We start from the raw sequence: 21251 nt of genomic DNA on the forward strand, positions 1-21251 counted from the left end.
TTCAAAGGGAAGGTTTGCATTTTAAAATGAATTTAATTTTGAAGTATTTTAACTTTATAAAATATTTTATTTTGACCTATTCAGATACATATTCTTAAATGAATATATTCTGATCATACTCTGCTGGATCAATTCAGTCTGTTCCTGAATATCTGCTTTTTTTTTTTTTTGCAATTTTCATATTACCAAGTTTCCACTTGGGGGCACCCATGAGATGCATTTGACAGGGTTCCCCATTCTGTAAGCTGACAGCAAAATTTCTTAAATACTGTATATCACAATTCAATTTGATGCTTGCCTAAATCACATCTAACTCTACCCTTAACAAGAATCCTGGGGGCTGTAATTTATCTCTAGTCTTTTTCAGGATTTATCTATTGCTTTTGTAATTTACTGCAGTGCTATTCCTTCCTAAACCTCTGCTGCTGTGTTTTATCTGCTTTAGTTTTGAGAATTTTAAAACTCTGTCAAGGATTCCTGAGACATTTGAATACAATACTATTTGTTCCTAGTTAACATCTACATGGAGTCACCAGGTGGGTTCTCCTGTTGTCATGCAGCTAAGTATCACCAATATATTGATGATACTCATGTATGAATCTCAATTCTTGGCCATTCAGGTGATATTTTTTTTTGTACTAATATCTGGAGGCCATCAGAGCCTCGATGAGGAAGAACAGATCAGGAAAGAAACTAAATAGAGTGGTAGTGGGCTCTAGAGGTCTCAGGATCCTATTTGGGGTGTTGGGGTTGCATTTCTCCAGCCAGAACTGTTGGAGATTTTCGTTGTGTTTTGGACTTGAAGAACAAATGGCAGCTATGGTGAGAAGGGCTTTTGCATAAAACCATTTTGTGTACTGATTGGGCTTCTTCCTCAATTGGTTTGTTCATGGTCACATTATGCCTTGGTCACTTTCAGTTTAGACTATTGCAATGACTATTGCCCTTGGAGGTTATCAGGAAGTTATATCTGATCCAGAATGCACTTGCCCCCAGTAGACTTCTAAATACTTCATATTCTAGGTTACTACTTATAAACCTCTTTATAGTACAGATTCAAATTATAGATTAGATTTCCTGTCTTCAATTCTTTCTGCCTGTCTGAGAAGATATGACAGGATGCACTTGCTTTGGATCCCCTCCATGAATCAATACTATCTAGTAATTGTGCTTTCTCTGTCACAATATCTGCTCTATGGAACAGCTGCCCACTCTCCCCCTGATTCAGATAGCCCCAACCCTGGTGTCCTTTCATAAAGCCTTGAAAACCTGGTTCGTCCCCATGCGTTAGATCAGTGCTTCTCAATTATTTTCTGATACGTTTCCCCCTAGGAAGAAGTAACCATTTTGCGCCACCCCAACTCTCTAATCTGAGCCCCAATGGAATTTTAATGTTAATATTTATTATTTTAGTTATTATAAGTTGCAATCAAACTATTGGCTGGGGAAGGCCGCTCTACCCACTTATCTGGGAGTAAGTCACAGTGAACTCAGTGGAGCCTGTTTTTGGTTAGGCAGTCATTGGCTACTGTGGTTCTCTTTTGGCACAGGGCCAGGCCTGCTTAAACTAATGTTTTGGGATTGCCGGTCTGATCCATAAGTGACGCCTCTGCTGGGCACTCACAGCAAATGGTGTGGAAGGAGGCTTTAGAGTGTTGTTCAAAGCTTTCACCCAGCTGCAGAGGATGTTCCTCCTTGTCCAGCAGCAAGTTCACCATACCGTTCATGGGTACCCCGGCGCCCACTGAGAACAACAAGAACCCATGTAGCTACCTCGCACTGCCTGTCCGCCTTCTCTTCTGGGCTCGGATCAGAGTGCAACTGCAAAAACACTCCGCATCCGAGGCAATCAATCAAGAGGGACCACACATGTTCCCTGGAGTCACACGCACCATCCCTAGCATCACTCCTCACCTCCCCCCCGGGGGGCGTGCCCAGTGAAGGGCTACCAAAATTTTTACTACCACACTATGGGCGTGGCTTATGCAGGACGCCCTGCATTTTCTTTCAACATCTTTCAGTGCAAATTGGGTGCTCTGAGATGGAGCTCCATTTTTGCTACCCCACTGCGTCCTCCCCGTCCGGGCAGTAGCCCACCCCTGGGCGCGCCCCACTAATTGAGAAGCATTGCATTAGACCATGGGAATAGATAAGTTCAATTTATGGCTATGATTTCAGCCTTGTTGTATTGTGGTTTCCTATTGTTTTATCTTGCTAGTCTTTTTCTGTTTGTTTTTTAATCTTGTACAAGCTGCAGATTGCAGACTGGTACCCCCCAACATCTTTTTAGAATTGAACATAAAATGCTGCAGAGTTCTCTAGTATATGTTTCAATATATATATTTTTTGTAAAATACCATGATTGAAATGTGCACTGAAGGTAGATCATTTGTTTTCTCCTGTCATTTTTTACCCTTTAAGAGTACAGGAAATGTTGGTCTCAAGAGTCTAATTTATTCTGAAAGATCAAGCTTGCAACTCAATATTTGTTTATTTCACTTGAAGAAGTTGAATCAATAGTTGTTGAAATGTGATAGTTTTGAAAATGTCCAAGAGATAAAACCAACAGAATAAAATATTAACTTCAGCTACTTGAAGCTCCTAACAAAAATATAACTGTCTTTTCAAGTGACATCAAGAGACAATAAAAATTGGCATCAGTAGATTTTTCCAAACAGATCAAAATTCTTTTGATAAATTAGTAAAAAAACATTATTTAGTTGTTACAATGTTTATTATTATAGTAGGATCATTTGTGTGGGGGGTGGGTGGAGGGAAAGGAACACAGATTTTTAACAATAATTTGTATAATTTTGAGAATTAGAATGCCAGATTCTTTAGCTAATACATAAAATCAGGAAACATGGTAGAGGAAATTGAAATGGACAGTTGATTTTTCATAAGATACATTAATTATTGTGAGAATTAAATGAAGTATGAAGTACAGTGATCCCTCGATTAGCACGGTCTCGATTAGCGCGAAACGCTGCAACGCGGTTTTTCAAAAAATATTAATTAAAAAAATAAAATATTAAAAAATAAAAAATAAGTCCACGCTAGTTCTCTCTCTCTTTCTCTCCCTGTTGCCGGCGTGGTATATGAGAGAGAAAGAGAGAGGCAGAGGTCGGGCGCATTACCGGGAGGTGGAGGCGGCGTGGGGACGCTGGGTGCCGGGGACACCGAGGAGGGGGTGGACGTGGCCTCTCAGCTGCAGAGGCGGAGGCAACGGCGGAGTCCGGCGCTGGGGCCATGCGGAGCCGCTCATCCAGGGGGGCGTGGACTGGCAAGTCGCCCTCCTTTCTCTCTCTTTCTCTCTCTTATACCACACCGGTAACAGGGAGAGAAAGAGAGAGAGCGGAGGGCACCTTGCCGGTCCACGCCCCCCTAGATGAGCGGCTCCGCATGGCCCCAGCGCTGCCCAGGCAAAGGGGAAACCCCAAGATCGCTTGCCGCTTGCCGTATTGCAGCGAAGGAGGCGAAGCAAGGCTCCAAGCTGCAATACGGCAAGCGGCAAGCGGCAAGTGATCTTGGGGTTTCCCCTTTGCCTGGGCGGCGGGAAGACCAAGGGAAGGTTCCTTCAGCCGCCCAACACCTGATCCGCTCCGCAGCGCGGCAATGGGGAAACCCCATCTTCGGCTCCTCGCTGCTTCCGCGCTGCGGAGCAGATCAGCTGTTGGGCGGCTGAAGGAACCTTCCCTTGGTCTTCCCCGCCGCCCACACGCAAACTCCACCATCTGCGCATGTGCGGCCATGAAAAAAATGGCGCACATGCGCAGATGGTGGTTTTTACTTCCGCATCCAGTATAACGCGGAAATCGGTTAGCGCGGGAGGTCTTGGAACGTAACCCCCGCGCTAACCGAGAGATCACTGTATAATGAGAGCAATGTATAAGTTCTCAGATTCTTACTACCGATCAATCAGCTCAAGCAATACAGCTGTCTGCAGGGAGGATTTGATTTAAATCAAGACTATTTAAATCACTCACAAGTAAAAAGGTTTGATTTAAATCAACTCATAAAACATAATTTTTAAAGAGCAACCATCATCTCTGTCCCGCAGCAGTTCCTCCTCTGATCTGCTGTTGACTCATTGACAATCCCAATATTATAGAATATGCAGTCTCATGCTACAAAACTAAGCTCCATTTAATGCTGAATAAACTAAATTATTAATGTATCTTAAATAGAATGTTACCTTTAGATAGCTTTTTATTCCAAAAACATTTTATTAAAATAAATTAGATTTAAAAAAAAATCCAATTTAAATAAAATTGAAATCCATTTTTTAAAATTAATTTTTTAAAAAATTAATCTTTATCCACCCTAGCTGTCTGTAATATCTTTAAAGACAGGCATAGCAGTGAAAAGTATTTAATTACTGTCGCCATCTTCTTTCTTATGCATTGTCTAGGCTGTACCCCTCGGAAGTGTGGAAGAGGAATAACAGATGCCATAATTAACAGGGAAGAAGCTGAGCAAATCCGTAGGTAAATATTTCTTTTTTTCTCAGACACAGAATGTCCTTGCTAAAAACTTTAGAATAGAGCAGTGGTTTGTTTTATAAACAGCATTCAGGTGCCCCCTCGTTGAGTGACTGTTTGAACTTATGATGACTCTGAACAAGTGATAGTTATGACTGGACCTTATCCTTACTGATGGTGCAACATCCACACAGTCATGTGACTATAATGTACAACTTTCCCTGCTGACTTCTCACAAGCAAAATCAGTGGCAGGAAGTTGGGATTTGCAGTCCTTTGCAGTCCTTTGCAGTCATTTGACATCATTGTTTAACAAACAGTACAGTTCTTTCTTACAGTGGCATACAGTGGCGAGTTTTCGGAGAGGGTCAGCATGCAAATCTAATAAATTGAATTGAATTGAATCCAGGAGGATCATTACTAAGATGGGACAAAGTGATGCAGTCATCTATGACCATTTTACTTACAACAGTTACCAGTCACAATAGCATTGTTAAATAAAGAGACAATTAAAAAAAGCTAAGAAGAAAACAAAAAAAAACCCAGAATATGTATTCTACAGCAGCCAATAACCAGATAAGTTGCAATGAGCACCAGGCAAAGGATCGAACAGAAGACAATCCCTAATACTGACAGGTGAATCTATTGTATATAAACTGGGAGCAAACTCCATGATCGCTGATTAGTTTACTTAGGTAGACACCTACTTAGGCAGGTAATGAAATGTCCATAAGAAAACAGCCAATGGAGCACTAGAGACTCCACTAATTTTCCCAGGACTAATCAAGAGGACTTTTGGTGAAACATCTGGGAATTCTTGTTCTATAACATCTAAAGTGTCTTACATCCCAGCGACCAGTTAGGTCCCACAGAGTGGGCCTTCTCCAGGTCCCGTCAACTAAACAATGTCATTTGGCGGGACCCAGGGGAAGAGCCTTCTCTGGCGGCCCCGGCCCTCTGGAACCAGCTCCCCCCCCCGAGATCAGAATTGCCCCCACCCTCCTCGCCTTTCGTAAGCTCCTTAAAACCCACCTCTGTCGTCAGGCATGGGGGAATTGAGATATTCCTTCCCCTAGGCCTATACAATTTTTGCATGGTATGTTTGTGTGTATGTTTGGGTTTTAATAAGGGTTTTTAATTATTTTAAATATTAGATTTGTTATATGCTGTTTTTATTATTGCTGTTAGCCGCCCCGAGTCTATGGAGAGGGGCGGCATACAAATCTAATAAATAAATAAAATAAATAAATAAAATAAATAAATTATTTCCCCTGATATAACATGAAACATACTTTTTGCATTCTATTTACATTCTAACATGCTTGTGACACAGGCCACCATTATTATTTCATTTAATAGGTATCGAATTAAGGTTGGGAAGGTCAAAGGATCAAATGTTTCTTTTTAAAACACGGGTTTATACCTCCTCTCTAACTGTATTAACTTGTTTATTAACAAAATTACTGGCCATAATTTAAAACCAGGTTTCCAAATTGTCTCTCTTGTGTTTTCATATTTTGGAATTTGGATCTGGAAATCCAGAAAGCCTATCTAGAATAGTTTGCTCTATCTAGATCAGGGCTGTCAAACTAAAGTTGTCACAGCGGTGTCACATGACATATCAGAACTTTTCCTCCCTTCGCTAAACTGGGCACATCAGCGTGTGATACATCCGGCCCATGGGCTGGGCGTTTGACAGCCCTGATCAAGATACACTTCCCATGGACATACAGTACTGTATACTGTATCTCTATGAGTGAGTATGTGTGTTTCTATATATAAACAAGATCTTTATTTCAACTACATGCAGTTTTATACTCTGTACTATATGCCTCTGTTTCAGCATGTGATATTCCTAAGAGGTGTTGATTAGCTCAGCATGAATGTATATTTTGGCCTTGTTACACAGTATGCTGTTGGGAATATGAGTCGCATATACTATTTCCTCCCTTGACAGCTCTATTTCTTGGAGACCCTAAATCGTTATTCTTCCCATGTTCAGCTGCTCTAAACTTTAGCTGGAAAAGTACACCTTGACCAGCCCTAAGGTTAGTGTTCAGCAGTAAACACAGAAAAAAACTGAAAGGTTTAATTAGGAGCTTTTATAACTTTTTTTTTCAATAAATCTGGGCAGGTCTTTTCATCACAGAAGATATATCTGCCGCTCCCTTTTCATTCTCTCCACTGCATCTTTAAACTCCTCTATTCAGCCTATAGATTCCCATTTTCCCACAGAACATTATTTCATTGATAATGAACTAGCTTTTCCTGTCCTTTGCTTGCTTGTAATTCAAAGCTCGTTGCTGACCTTTGTCGTAATCCTACCTGGAAATGACTGGGTAAGCACTGAGCTTTGGATTTTGCCATTTTTACCAGCAAATGCTTTGTCTCTTTCTGAGTAATGTCTGTGGCACAGGTGCCCCTCATCATCTGCAGTATTTTATTTATATAATTGTTAAACGGAGTGCAGATCATGTCGAAAAGTTTATGTAACTGTAGCTTGGAGCTCCCCTCCCCTTTTACATGAGCACAATATTCTGGATAGCTTTTGTCTATGCATAAATTATCTCTGTTTAAGGTCACATCTACATTTTTTTTAAATCTGCAATTTGAACCCTTGAGAAGCTCCACATATTATGAGGGCCACCTGTTATGCTGATTTACTTGCTACGAATCCAAGGGGACTGTTTCTTTTCTTTTTTCTTCTCTATCAATGGTGGTTATATTTCAAAAGCATCTGTAAATCAACTGGGGGAAAAGCTATGTTTTGAGATTGTTGTTTCGTCCACAGAATAGCAGAGAGGGGACTGTCCCTGGGAGGATCGGATGGAGGGGTGAGCAGTGTCCTGTTACTTTCTTACGTTCTTCTGGTATTCAGGCAAGATTCTTCAGATTATGTTTTACACTGTCTTTCAGGGAGAAGTACCAGTTAGACGGAAATGAGAGTCCATTCTCATCTTCATTTATCAAAATGTTCATTTTAGTTACTGATAGGAATCTCAACTGTCCAGTAACATTAAATCCCAGATTTTGCCATTCAATCTTAGTGTCTCTTTTATTAGGAAATGTACAGCTTTTTCAATAAGGAATCAATCTATCCTTGCTATTGCTTGAAAGCCACAAAGTGTCTTCATCTGCATGAGTGAGAAGGACCGTCTTTTAGCCTGCCTTTTTGTTCTCTTACCACTGTACATTACCTGCTCTTTGCTTGCTCTCACTGTGTCTCAAATAAGTTTCCATTAGGATATATTAGTTACTTAGATCAGTGTGCTCATTTTCTATTATGCAAAATGTGTTCAAGTACATAATATTAAACGCACCTGGCAACGTCCGAGACAGCACACTATTCAAAGTTGCCATAATGTACCGTTTCAGAGTTGCCACACATATGTAGGGGGGAGCGGGGTGTGTGGGGGGCACAGTTGGGTGTCGGGTGATGGGACTCACAATGCAAGAGGAGCCAGGAAGGCAAGCCAGCTGAAGTCAGTTCAGAAGCCATCCAGGCCTGAAAAATACTTGTTGGAGTTGGTCAGGGAGCAACCAGGCTCAAAAAGTACTTGCTGGAGCTGGGCCCCAAAAATACTTGCTAGAGCCAGCTGGGAGCAACTGAGAACAGGAGGGCGGGGCATGCTGAGTCCGTATAGCAGCCAGCTAGCAGAAGCCAGTAATAATGGCTAGAAACCCTTTTATTTATTTATTTATTTATTTATTACTTAGATTTGTATGCCGCCCCTCTCCGAAGACTCGGGGCGGCTCACAACATGTAGAAACAAATCATAAGTAAACAGACAAATTTAAAAATATTTAAATATTTAAAAAAACCCATATGCTAACAGACGCACACACAGACATACCATGCATAAATTAAACATGCCCAGGGGGAGATGTTTCAGTTCCCCCATGCCTGACGGCAGAGGTGGGTTTTAAGGAGTTTACGGAAGGCAGGAAGAGTAGGGGCAGTCCTAATCTCCGGGGGGAGTTGGTTCCAGAGGGCCGGTGCCGCCACAGAGAAGGCTCTTCCCCTGGGGCCCGCCAACCGACATTGTTTAGTTGACGGGACCCGGAGAAGGCCCACTCTGTGAGACCTAATCGGTCGCTGGGATTCGTGCGGCAGGAGGCGGTCTCGGAGATATTCTGGTCCAATGCCATGAAGGGCTTTAAAGGTCATAACCAACACTTTGAATTGTGACCGGAAACTGATCGGCAGCCAATGCAGACTGCGGAGTGATGACGAAACATGGGCATACCTAGGTAAGCCCATGACTGCTCTCGCAGCTGCATTTTGCACGATCTGAAGTTTCCGAACACTTTTCAAAGGTAGCCCCATGTAGAGAGCATTACAGTAGTCGAACCTCGAGGTGATGAGGGCATGAGTGACTGTGAGCAATGAGGCCCGGTCCAGATAGGGCCGCAACTGGTGCACCAGGCGAACCTGGGCAAACGCCCCCCTCGCCACAGCTGAGAGATGTTGTTCTAATGTGAGCTGTGGATCGAGGAGGACGCCCAAGTTGCGGACCCTCTCTGAGGGGGTCAATAATTCCCCCCCCAGGGTAATGGATGGACAGATGGGATTGTCCTTGGGAGGCAAAACCCACAGCCACTCCGTCTTATCCGGGTTGAGCTTGAGTCTGTTGACACCCATCCAGGCCCCAACAGCCTCCAGGCACCGGCACATCACTTCCACCGCTTCGTTGACTGGGCATGGGGTGGAGATGTAAAGCTGGGTATCATCAGCATATTGATGATACCTCACCCCATGTCCTTGGATGATCTCACCCAGCGGTTTCATGTAGATATTAAATAGCAGGGGGGAGAGGACCGACCCCTGAGGCACCCCACAAGTGAGAGACCTCGGAGCCGACCTATGACCCCCCACTAACACCGACTGCGACCGGCCAGAGAGGTAGGAGGAGAACCACTGGAGAACAGTGCCTCCCACTCCCAACCCCTCCAGCCGGTGCAGAAGGATACCATGGTCGATGGTATCGAAAGCCGCTGAGAGGTCGAGGAGCACCAGGACAGAGGATAAACCCCTGTCCCGGGCCCGCCAGAGATCATCCATCAACGCGACCAAAGCGGTTTCCGTGCTGTAACCGGGCCTGAAACCCGACTGCTGGGGACCTAGATAATCGGCTTCTTCCAAGGACCGCTGGAGCTGGAGTGCCACCACCTTCTCAACAACCTTCCCCATAAAGGGAAGGTTGGAGACTGGACAATAGTTATTAAGCACAGCTGGGTCCAGGGAGGGCTTCTTGAGGAGGGGGCGCACAAGCGCTTCTTTATAGAGTGATGGAAAAACTCCCCTCCCCAAGGAAGCGTTGGTAATCTCCTGGGCCCAGCTCCGTGTCACCTCCCTGCTGGCCGAAACCAACCAGGAGGGACACGGATCCAGTAAACAGGTGGCGGAACTCACAGCTCCAATGGCCTTGTCCACTTCATCAGGTGTCACCAGATCAAACTCTTCCCAGACAGGTGGACAAGTACGTGCCCCAGTCACCTCGACTGACTCTGCCCCTGAGAACTTGGCACTTTGAGAAAATTGGCACTTTTGAGGAACTTGGCACTTTGAAAAACTTGACACTTTGGGAAACTTGGCACTTTGAGAACTTTAGCACTTTTATTAGTTGCTGCTGACCGTATTTCCTAATCGAATTGAATTATTCATTATTACCTATGTTTGTATTTTTATTGTTATTTTTAGTCAGTTTTAATAGTGTTTTTAATATTAATATCGTTCTTAATTGCTATTTTTATACTGCTATCAATTTAATTGCTTTTTTAACATAATTGGGGTTTTATATAATGGGTGACTGGGGTACATATACTTGTGGGTATGAATGGAATGATTGGTATGATTGGGGGGGTGGGGGCGGGTGGGGATATGGTATGGATGAGTTGATTGATAGTAGTGCGAATGACAGATTTGGCCCACCTGACGCCCGGGAGACAGGGGAGGGAGGGACACCGATCTCTGGGGTGGCAGAGGGTCGGAATATTTCAGTGTTGCTGGGGAGAGGCATATATAGCGGGGGCCACAGAGCTAGCCGTCCCAAGGGAACGAGGGACCGTTGCTTAATAACGGTCCCTTGTTCTGGCTCTGTGAGCCCAATCTTGGGTACTGGTGATGAGTGTAACTCTGGCCCTGAGCTCAGGTTGCTGCTGCTTAACGCCAGGTCGGTGGTAAATAAAGCTCTCCTCATCCGGGATCTGATCCTGGATGAGGAGGCCGACCTGGCGTGTATTACTGAAACCTGGCTGGGCCCGGAGGGAGGTGTTCCTCTCTCTGAAATTTGCCCAGCCGGGTTTCAGATATGGCATCAACCGCGACCCCAGGGAAGGGGGGGAGGAGTGGCTATTATAGCCAGGGAGAGCCTTTGCCTACGTAGACTCATTGCTCTGGAAATTGCGGGTTGCGAGTCTCTCTTGTTGAAGTTGGACTTAGGGGTCCAGGTGGGCTTATTTCTCACGTACCTGCCTCCCAGCTGCGTGTCAAAAGCCCTGCCTGTGCTACTCGAGGAGGTAGCCGGGTTGGCGGTGGAGTTCCCCGGACTCATTGTCCTGGGGGACTTCAACCTGCCGTCACTCGGCGAAACCTCTGGGTTGGCACAGGAGTTCATGGCCACCATGACAGCCATGGACCTGACTCAAGTAGTACAGGGTCCGACTCACGAGGGCGGGCACGCACCTGACATGGTATTCCTTTCCGAGCAATTGAGTAATGGTCCGAGACTAAGGGGCTTAGAAGCGTTGCCTTTGTCATGGTCAGACCATTTTCTACTATGGCTTGACTTCCTGGCTCCAATCCTTCCCCGCAGGGAGGCGGAACCAATGAAGATGTTCCGCCCCAGACGCCTGATGGACCCAGAGGGCTTTCAGACGGCGCTTGGGGTTATTCCAGAGGCACTTGTCCACAGTTCGGCGGAGTCTCTCGTGGAGGCCTGGAATACGGCTGCTGCGGAGGCTCTTGACCGGATTGCGCCTTTGCGACCTCTCCGAGGCGTTAGACCCCGTAGAGCCCCATGGTTCAACGAGGAGCTCCGGGAGTTGAAGCGCCAAAAGAGACATCTAGAGAAGCGATGGAGGAAGAGTAGGTCTGAATCCGATCGAACACTTGTAAGAGCTTTTATTAAGACTTACAAAGTGGCGCTCAAGGCGGCAAGATGCGCGTACCATGCCGCCTTGATTGCATCAGCGGAATCCCGCCCGGCCGCTCTGTTTAGGGTGACCCGCTCCCTTCTTAATCAGGGGGGAGTTGGGGAGCCCTTACAGAGTAGTGCCGAGGATTTTAACACGTTTTTCGCTGATAAAGTCGCTCAGATTCGGGCCGACCTCGACTCCAATTGTATTGTTCACCACATGCCAAGTTGAGATACCAGTAAAGAGATCCGTTCTGAATAGTGTGTTTTCTTTCTACTGATATCTGAGATACCAGTAAAGAGATCCGTTCTGAATAGTGTGTTTTCTTTCTATGGCTTAATTTGGAACTATGACAGAAACCAGTGAGAGCTTGCACTAAAGCCAGAGGGGTTGTAGCAATGTGGTTTGATAGTGATTAGTGGCTAGTGAAAGCAAGCAAGCAGCATGGCCTCTGTCAGCATAACAGGAGGAAGTGTCTTGTCTCGGCTATATGGGACTAACTACCACTCTTGGAATGTGAAGATAGAGATGTACCTGTGGAGGGAGGCGTTGTGGACGATTGTGACTAATCCACCAGCAGTCCTGGATGATGGGAACCAGAGAAGAAATGTAAAGGCATTAGCCACCATAATTCATGTTTTAGAGGACAGTCAGCTGATACATGTAAGGGGTCTTCAGTCTGGGAAAGAGTGCTGGGAGGCATTGAGCAGTATGTATGTGAGAGGGATTGCATGCAGTAAAGTGTTGCTGATAAGGAGACTATATAAAGCACAACTGAAGCCAAGTGGGGGGGCATGTCCACAATCTATAGGATATGAGAAAGACATTCCTTGAGTTAGAGGAAAGAGGAATGACGTTTACTAATGCTCACAAGGTGTATGTGGTGGTGTTCAGTTCCTTTTGACAGTTCATGGACGTTCTTGTGACTAGTCTAAAGTCCATGCAAGAGCGGGATTTAACTATGGTATATTTGATCACCAGTGGCGATATGCAGCAGTGGCAAGTGGAGGTGGGAATCCCCACTGCCTGGAATGGGCTGAAACCGGGACACATGGAGGCTGAAAGTGGGATGCATGGAGGTGGTGATAGGGGGCAGCGATCCCCACAGCTTGGTATAGCTAATATTCTAAGGTGACCAGATGTCACACTTTTGGCGGGACAATCCCGCTTTTTGATGATTTGTCCCGCATCCCGGGGCCTTTGAAAAATGTCCTGCTTTTTTTTAAAGTTCTCTTCCCCTGGCGGGGCTGCGGCGGGAACCTGGAAATGGCTATCTGGAGGCAGCCATGCAGCTTCTCTGCCCGTGGGAGGCTCAGAATGTGCCGGTCACCTCAGCCTCTTAATCCGGGAGCGGCTTCAAGCGGGGAGGTGCTTCGGGGCTGGCACTGAGCCCCCAAACAATGCAGGGGGCCTCCCATAGCCGTCCCTCTGCTCCAGCCCCACCCTCCCAAAGGGGTGCGTGGGGAGGGGGCTGCAGCGTCCCAGCAGATTCCATCCCTCTGGGCAGGACGAGGGGAAGGTCTGGAAAGACGGGGAAGAAGGAAGACAGGCCCGAAGGTGGCAGGTATTTGTAGAGCAAGCCTCGGGCAGGAGCTGAAGCGCTCCACAAAAGCTTCAAAGAAGCTGCAGTCCCAGCCGTGAAGGGGAGGGGGGAGAGGAACAGACACCTCGGGTTGTGAGGCAAGCACCATCTCAGACACACCCAACCACACACACAAACACCTTGGTCAAGGTCTGGGTCTGCCCCATTCTGCGGCAGACAGAACATACGGGTTGCCAGGCGGTCTCTGGGAAAATGTGTGAGAGATCCTAGAGAACTGAGGAATCGTCTTTCTCTTTTCACCCTCAATGAGAAAGAGAGAGGGAGGAAAGGAGAGAGAGAGAGAGAAAAGAGAGGAAGGAAGGAAGGAAGGAAGGAAGAGAGAGAGAGAAATAAAGAAAGAGAAAAAGAAAGAAAGAAATAGAGAGAAAGGGAGGGAGAGAAATAGAGAGAAATGGAGGGAGGGAGGGAGAGAGAAATAGAAAGGGAGAAAGAGAGAAAGAGTGAGAGGGAGGAAAGGAGGGAGAGAGAGAGAGAGAGAGAGAAAGAAATAGAGAGTGAGAGAGAAAGGGAGAAAAAGAGAGAAAGAAAGAAAGAGGGAGAGAAAGAGAGAAGTAGAGGAAGACAGAGAGAAAAAAGAGGAAGGAAGGAGAGAGAGGGGGAGGAAAAGAAAGAATTTTTTTTTGCTCCATATAGGCCAAATTTTTAATCAACCCCCCCCCCCCCCCCGGGTCAATGGTGTCCCTCTTTACCAATGTAAAAAATCTGATCACTTTATAATATTCATTTTACTGCACATATCCTTTCTGATCAGGACAACTTTAACATTCTCTGCTGTTAAAATATCTGCTATTATGCTTTGTTTCCAAATATGTGAATAATTATTCTTAAATAAATATTTTTATACTTTGCTAAGTAAAATTCCCAGGTACTTAATTGGCTTGACAGTATTACTACGTCTTTTTTCTGATAGATTCCATATAATTCTTTGTGTCTTATTTTGATTAATCTGATATCCTAATACCAAACCATAGTGTACTATAGCTTCCTGATTGAATGTAGGAAGTCTGTTAGTTGAGTAACTTAAGTACAATTTTCTCGAACACTCAAGATTCTGGTAATATAGGATTAGTTTATCTGGCCACATTTCCTGCCCTGTTTTATTCAGTTGGAAAGGCTGACCTCAACTTACAATTCTGAAAGTAGGATTCTCCAACTATCTCTTTTATAGTCCCAAAACCTAGATGGGTCTGAAACTTTGCTCACCCATTTTGTACCTGAGAACTGTGCTGTCTTTTAAGTGGCTGTTTGCGGGATAATATATTTTTGAATTATTATCAGGTCCTGGAGTTTTATTCATTTTTAACTTTTTAATTAATTCTTTAGTTGTGACTTCTGTTATGGGTTAACAGCTTTTTGTTGATTAGTAATATTAGTAATATTTAAAATAATATGCCATTCAGATATTCAATTTTTTTCAGGTATCTGCTGTATTATTTATCTGGGTCAGATGTCTGTTTGCAATTATTTATAAAAAATAATCTATAAATTGCTGAATAATGTAATTTGTGGTAGAGATTGGGTTCTGTTCCAAATAGAAGTTATCTTTCTTTTATGCCCTTATTCTAAAGTTAACAATATGTCTGTGGTTTATAGTATTTTCATAGTATTTCTGCCCAGGATGATTTTTATAAATTTTTCATATCTCCAATAAATCAAGTTGATTCAGTATTGCTTTTATTTTTTCTCTCTAAATCCTAAATTGAATGTATGACTTCTTTTCAGTTGTTTTGGATCATTCAGCAAGAAATATCTGCTTTTGCTTGGCTTTTTTTCTATTTGATGCAAGAGAGATGGGAGATCCTTGGTACTCTCTGAGCTTGGTTGTTTTCTTGCAGTTATTTCATTACTCAAACTATGTAACATAATCAGTGCTCAAACTCAGAGAGCACCTAGGAACCTTCAGATTAAGGATTATAATATTTGCGACATAAAAATGTCTACCTTTCATACAGACGCTTTCCCTATTGTTTTATTTATGCTGATATACTAATTCTTCTAATTTCCATCATGGTTTAAATCACAATTTAAATCAGATCCACTCCATTTGAAAGTTCATAACTTTCCCCCTCCAGAAATAATGGTAAGGCTCACTGTATTCGTAATTGGTAATCATTGTGTATAAATTATTATATCAAAGCTTGATATGTATCAATAAAGAATTACTAAGAAATAATTCAGAGTAAGTTTGACTTTGATTCTTGGGAAGTATTTACAATCAACACACTTTTACATTAAGCTCTCAGAATTTGTAGAATAGGAATGTGACTTCTAAACAGAGTAATCTGTCATCTTTTTAAAGAAAGCAGTATGCCTTAAATGTTTTCCATTGTCTGTATTTACATACTGAATGTATTTATTTATTCCTATTTCAGGCTTCAATTCTAGATTTGCACTCTGGAGCCCTTTCTTTGGGGAAGCATTTTGTTAATATGTACAGGTAAATTTAGAATTGTAATATAGCCACCTTTAGAATGTTTGATCTTTGTTCTTCTAGCTCTCAGTCTGTTAAACAGGTTTACAGGTTACTCTTTTTTCAGCAGTTTCTCTTCATTTAGCAAAGAATACTGTATAGGATAACTTTTGGGTATATTGGATGTAGAAATAGACACTTGTTTATTTTAGAATATTTTTTTAAACAAGCTGTCAGTTTTCCATAGCAATTGGTATTTACCAGAATTGATCTTGTGTGTTTGACTTTAATAAGTATTGTTGTGAAACTTTAAAAATAATTGTGTAATAAAATTATGATTTGAGTAAACAATTTAATTGAAACAATATTGAAAATAATTGGTTAGTACAAAGATTTAATCTACCTTATCTGTGAATTGGTTTCATGAGTCGTTTATTTCTTTTCCCTCCAGATACTTTAATGATAAAATCTATGACATCTTCACGAAAGAGGATTTTCAGTTATACCGGTAAGAAAATCCAGGTATTATAAAATTTTATTTTTGCTTTCTCCAGTCATCTGGCTAGTAGAACTTTGTTATACTACTACCCATTTGAGAAAAATTATTGTATATTGCAACATAATTTTTGAATTGACCTGTGTTTTAACTTGTTATGTAGCAAAGAAAAATGAAACATTTTGCATTGCAGAAATATTAGTTCAAGAAACATTTTAATAGCTTGAAGGGAAGAATCTTCATGACATCACTGTTGTTTTATCACTAATGAATGAAGGGGTAGAGTACAGAAACAATTTGGTTAAATGAAGCTTGAGGCATTCTAGGCTTTATTTAATCCCAGCATTTGATTTTGGTACCATCTACTACCTAAGTGGCAAAAGAAAAGAGTTTCTTGTGCAAACTTTTTAAAAAGATTGGTAATACTCAAGATTAGTAAAATTGATAGGAAGATACTCTCATGTTTTTCCTCAAAGGAATAAATCTGAGTAGGTTAGGCTGAGAGACAGTTTCTGTTCCAAAATCAACCTGTAGGTTTCTATGACTGATGATAGACTAGAACCTATATCTCCCTACTCCTGATCCAGCATGTTAACCACAAACCACATTGGCCTTGGTTTGGCATCAGATGTTTCATGTCTCCAAGAGCATGTTTCTTTATTCCTCCTTTAAGGAAATATAATACGAATGTCACCCAGAAAGTAATGCACCACTTTTTTTTTTCTCAGCCTACAGTAATGGTACAAATGTGAAACTTTAGATATACATTATTTGAGTGTGTGTGTAAATTTTGCGTTTCTTCAGGCAGATAGTGTAGCTGCAGCAGTGTTTCGAAATGGCATCTGTAAGTGATGTACGTTACAAGAAGCATGTTGTCATTGAATATCTGACTGCGGAGAAAGAAACTGTTGGGAACATTCACAAACGTTTGTGTACAGTTTATGGAGAATCTGCAGTCAACAAGAAGTATGGTTAGTCACTGGGCACAGAGGGTGAGGCCATTTGAAGACAGAGCTCCAAGATTTGCAGATCAATTCAATTCAATTCAAATTATTAGATTTGTATGCCGCCCCTCTCCGAAGACTCAGGGCGTCTCACAACAACAATAAATACAATAAACAAAGTAGAATTTAAACCCCTTAATATTAAAAACAATCAGTGCGACACAGTCATACCATTCTCAAATGCTATAGTCAGAAGTGAGGGGGAAGATAATCAGAATCAGATCAGAACAAGGACTGGTACAGACAGGGCATACATGCCCTTGTGTCCCACTGGAGGAAGACCATAGAACAGGATGGAGCTTATGGGAAAAAATAGGGAGTGTAGAAGCAACATCATTCTTTCTTGTGTGTAATCTTCATTGTGTTCAATAAATAATTGTTGAAGAAAAAAAAGTGGTGCATTACTTTCTGGGTGACCCTCGTAGTCTGCCTTTAAAATATTTCCTAAAACATTTCATTTTTCTAAGAGAGGGGTGGGTGCTAACTTTCTACACATTGTTTGTCAGGGGAATCTTTGTCAATCTGATTGCTTTGGGAGGGATTAAATGTATTTCCATGTAGTATTTTGAACCAGAAAAAGATGAGGCAGTCTTAATTACATTAATCTGATTCCTGAATGAATTCTAAATCTATAGATGTTATGGTTACAATTCAGTTTACATTATGTATCTGCTACTTTCACTAGATTATTATGCCTCTAATATAGCTAGTTGTAGGTAGACAATTCATTCTGAAAAGGCAGAAAAACATGTCTAAATGGTGGGTTGATATAAAAATAACCTTTCATTTTGGATTATCATGTCTGAGTATGGCTATGCATTAAAGAGCATCTGATGCCTTTTCGATATAATCACAGCTATTGTGTCAGAGAGCATGAAAGAAAAGGATTTTCCAGTACAGTTCAGTATGTGGATGGCTTTCAGAGTGGCAGCTCAAGGGAATAGCTAAAGAAAAGCCCTATTGTCTACTTAGAGTGCCTGAATTGATTTTTGTTAAATAGACTATGTGAATAGAAACTAGTTATTGAGGAAGATTTTTAAATGATGGGCAAAGTTTACTGAAGAAAATAGGCAAGACTTTCAAACTGATTTGCTTTGGTAAAATAAGTTTCCTAAATAAACTTTTCTGAATAAACTTTTTTTAGAAAAATAGGTAGATCTGAAAAATGGAAAAGAAGCAGTGTGGTAAATGAAAGAAAACAACATTTGTGTTATGTGCAAGTTTGTACTGTTAGACCAGTACATTCCAAACCTAGGAAAATTACCCAAAATTGGGTAAAAAATGGTTTTTCTTTGAGTAATGACACACAAACCCATTACCCATAATAACAGGGACATTTCAATTGACTTAAAGATCGCCATGTTTTTTGAAATGTATTCTGAAATCTCCCAAATCAGGTCCAATTAATATAGATAATTAACTAAAAACATTATAGAAACTAAATATGACAATCATTCATTCAATACAACCAATCCTAGTAAACATTCAGTAGCCAGAGGCTGGGATCTAATGACCCCAAGCCTGGCAGCATAAATAAGTTTTCAGATTCTTTTGAAAGGCGAAGAGGGTTGGAGCAGTGCGAATCTCTGGGGGGAGCTGATTCCAGAGGGCTGGGGCCCCTACAGAGAAGGCTCTTCCCCTAGGCCCCGTCAAGCAGCATTGTCTACTTGACGGGACCTGGAGAAGACCGACTCTGTGGGACCTAATCGGACGCTGGGATTCATGTGGCAGAAGACGGTCCCACATGTTCAGCAACCTCTCAAAGTTCAATAAGACTTCTTGATAAGTGGTTTTGAGTTATGAAGAAAAAGGCTGGGAATCACAGATAGAGAATTTCTTTTCTTCTAAATCTTCCAGTGTTGATAAAAATTGAGAATATGGACACTGGATAGGGAAACACATTCAAATGTATTATGCTCAGATGCTCAATGGGAAGGGTCAGTGAAGGTCATGTGGGTGAGGGGCGGGACAGTAGCATGCAGAACAGCAGGAGTAAAGAATACAGGGTCAAAAGGACAGAGATCGGGGAGTGGGGAGTTGAAATGCATTTGTGTTTTTTAAGTGCAGATGGGCTGTCAAGAATCCAAATTTTGATTATGTGATTTCAGGGATACTGCAATGGTTGTAAATTTAGTGATGGAGCTTAAGTGCCATTCATTCTCAATGCGGCTATAGCTTTGAATGGTTTTTGAACCAAGAGTCATAACCAGAGGTGGTATTTATCAGGTTCTGATCAGCTCTGGAGAGCTGGTAGCGGAAATTTTGAGTAGTTTGGAGAACTGGTAAATGCCACCTCTGACTGGCCTCACCCTCATCTATTCTCTGCCTCCCAAGTCCCAGCTGATCAGGAAGAAATGGGGATTTTGTGGTAACCTTCCCCTTGAGTAGGGTGGGAGTGGAGTTTTCACAGTATCCTTCTCCTGCCATGCCCTCCAAGCCAAGCCCACAGAACTTATAGTAAAAAAAATAGATAATCCCAACAACGGAAAACAAAGACTACTTAGAATTTTACAGCATTTATTTAAATTCTAAGTCTTTTTTTCCCACCTGTTTGAATATTATCCAATATTGACCAGATTACTTATGGGACTGCCTTCTGCCGCATGAATCCCAGCGACTGGTTAGGTCCCACAGAGTTGGCTTTCTCCGGATCCCGTCGGCCAGACAATGTCGTCTGGTGGGGCCTAGGGAAAGAGCCTTCTTTGTGGCGGCCCTGGCCCTCTGGAATCAGCTCCTACAGAGATTCACACTGCCCCCACCCCCCTCGCCTTTCGCAAGAATCTTAAGACTCACTTATGTCACCAGGCATGGGGCAATTAGATCAAGGCGCCCCCCCCCCCCCCCATTTACTAAATGTCATGTGTGGTTGTGAATAAATTGGCTGACTGATTTTAATATATTGGGATTTTAGTTGTAATTTTTAATTCACTAGATTTCTTATCTTATGAGCTGGCTCGAGTCTCTGGAGAAGGGCGGCATACAAATCTAAATAATAATAATAATAATAATAATAATAATAATAATAATAATAATAATAACAATAACAATAACAGCAACAGCAACAGCAACAGCAACAGCAACAATAATTACAACAGCAACAGCAACAATAATTCCCTTCTGGCCTTGAAAGTAGAAAATGTCTGTCTAGTTTTTAGATAATAGTTCTTTCACTGGTTCAAACTTTCCACCCAAAAGTGACAGAATTTCTCTTGGCCTCCACTTCCATTAACCAAAGTGTTTGTTGGGTGAAAAGCTTTTCCATGAAAAGATTGAATTCACCTGTTGTGATTTATAAATCTGATTTATGACTTCTGTGATGTGTGAACATAAGCACAGTTAGAAAGAAAAATAACAAATTACTTTTTGTTTAGATTTGAGGTTGTAGAAGTAGAGTATAAAGTACAGGTCATATACAGTATTTCTATCATTGGAAGCTTCAGAACTGAACTGAACTATGAACAAATTAATCCAATCTATTCTCTCTAAGGTTACTATCCATGATATGTTATAACTAATTGTGCTACACATGTTATAGAATTTTTGAGACAATGTGCATGGGTTTCTTTTAATATTCTATGTATGTAAGGTATTTTGAAATAAAAAAATATATTTAAAATAAATCCAGTATTTTGTTTTACTCAATTCTGGTGCTCTTTTCTCGTTTGTAGTGATGTGAGGCTAAGAATTCAACAAAAAGTGGCTCTTGCTTTTGGCATCAGCTCATCTTCCATGTATTTGACAAAACCAACTTTCTTCTCTAGAATAAATAACTCAGAAGCAAAGACAACCCATGATGAATATTGGCATCCTCATATTGATAAGGTAATGAGATATTGAAATAATATTGTCCTTACTATTTTTCTAAATATCTACTTTTGGCACTGGTGTTCTGCATGTATCAGTGCTAGCACTCTTATTAAAGAGTCACGATGCTCTGATGTAATTTTAGCTTGTAAATACCATATGGACTTTCTCAGAAGTAACCCCTGCTGAGCTTAATGAAACGTATTAATGAGTAAATGGATATAGAATGACTTTTAAATTTGTAATGCTCCCTTTTGGTGAGTCAAAATTTAAAAGTTAAAAGCTTAAGGTTGTTTCCTATTAAGATACATAATCAG

The 21251-nt window shown here is 41.9% G+C and overlaps 1 protein-coding gene across 1 annotated transcript in view; it reads left to right on the forward strand.

Moving 5' to 3' along the window:
* OGFOD3 (2-oxoglutarate and iron dependent oxygenase domain containing 3) overlaps nucleotides 1-21251 on the forward strand; it is a 43398-nt gene that overhangs the window by 4993 nt on the left and 17154 nt on the right. The window contains exons 3-7 of the mRNA XM_070739801.1: nucleotides 4412-4487; nucleotides 7272-7314; nucleotides 15593-15657; nucleotides 16082-16138; nucleotides 20799-20952. Coding sequence (XP_070595902.1) covers nucleotides 4412-4487; nucleotides 7272-7314; nucleotides 15593-15657; nucleotides 16082-16138; nucleotides 20799-20952 — 395 coding nt within the window. The remainder of the gene's footprint in view (nucleotides 1-4411; nucleotides 4488-7271; nucleotides 7315-15592; nucleotides 15658-16081; nucleotides 16139-20798; nucleotides 20953-21251) is intronic.

This window comes from Erythrolamprus reginae, chromosome 2, assembly GCF_031021105.1.
Source record: "Erythrolamprus reginae isolate rEryReg1 chromosome 2, rEryReg1.hap1, whole genome shotgun sequence".
Taxonomy (NCBI): domain Eukaryota; kingdom Metazoa; phylum Chordata; class Lepidosauria; order Squamata; family Dipsadidae; genus Erythrolamprus; species Erythrolamprus reginae.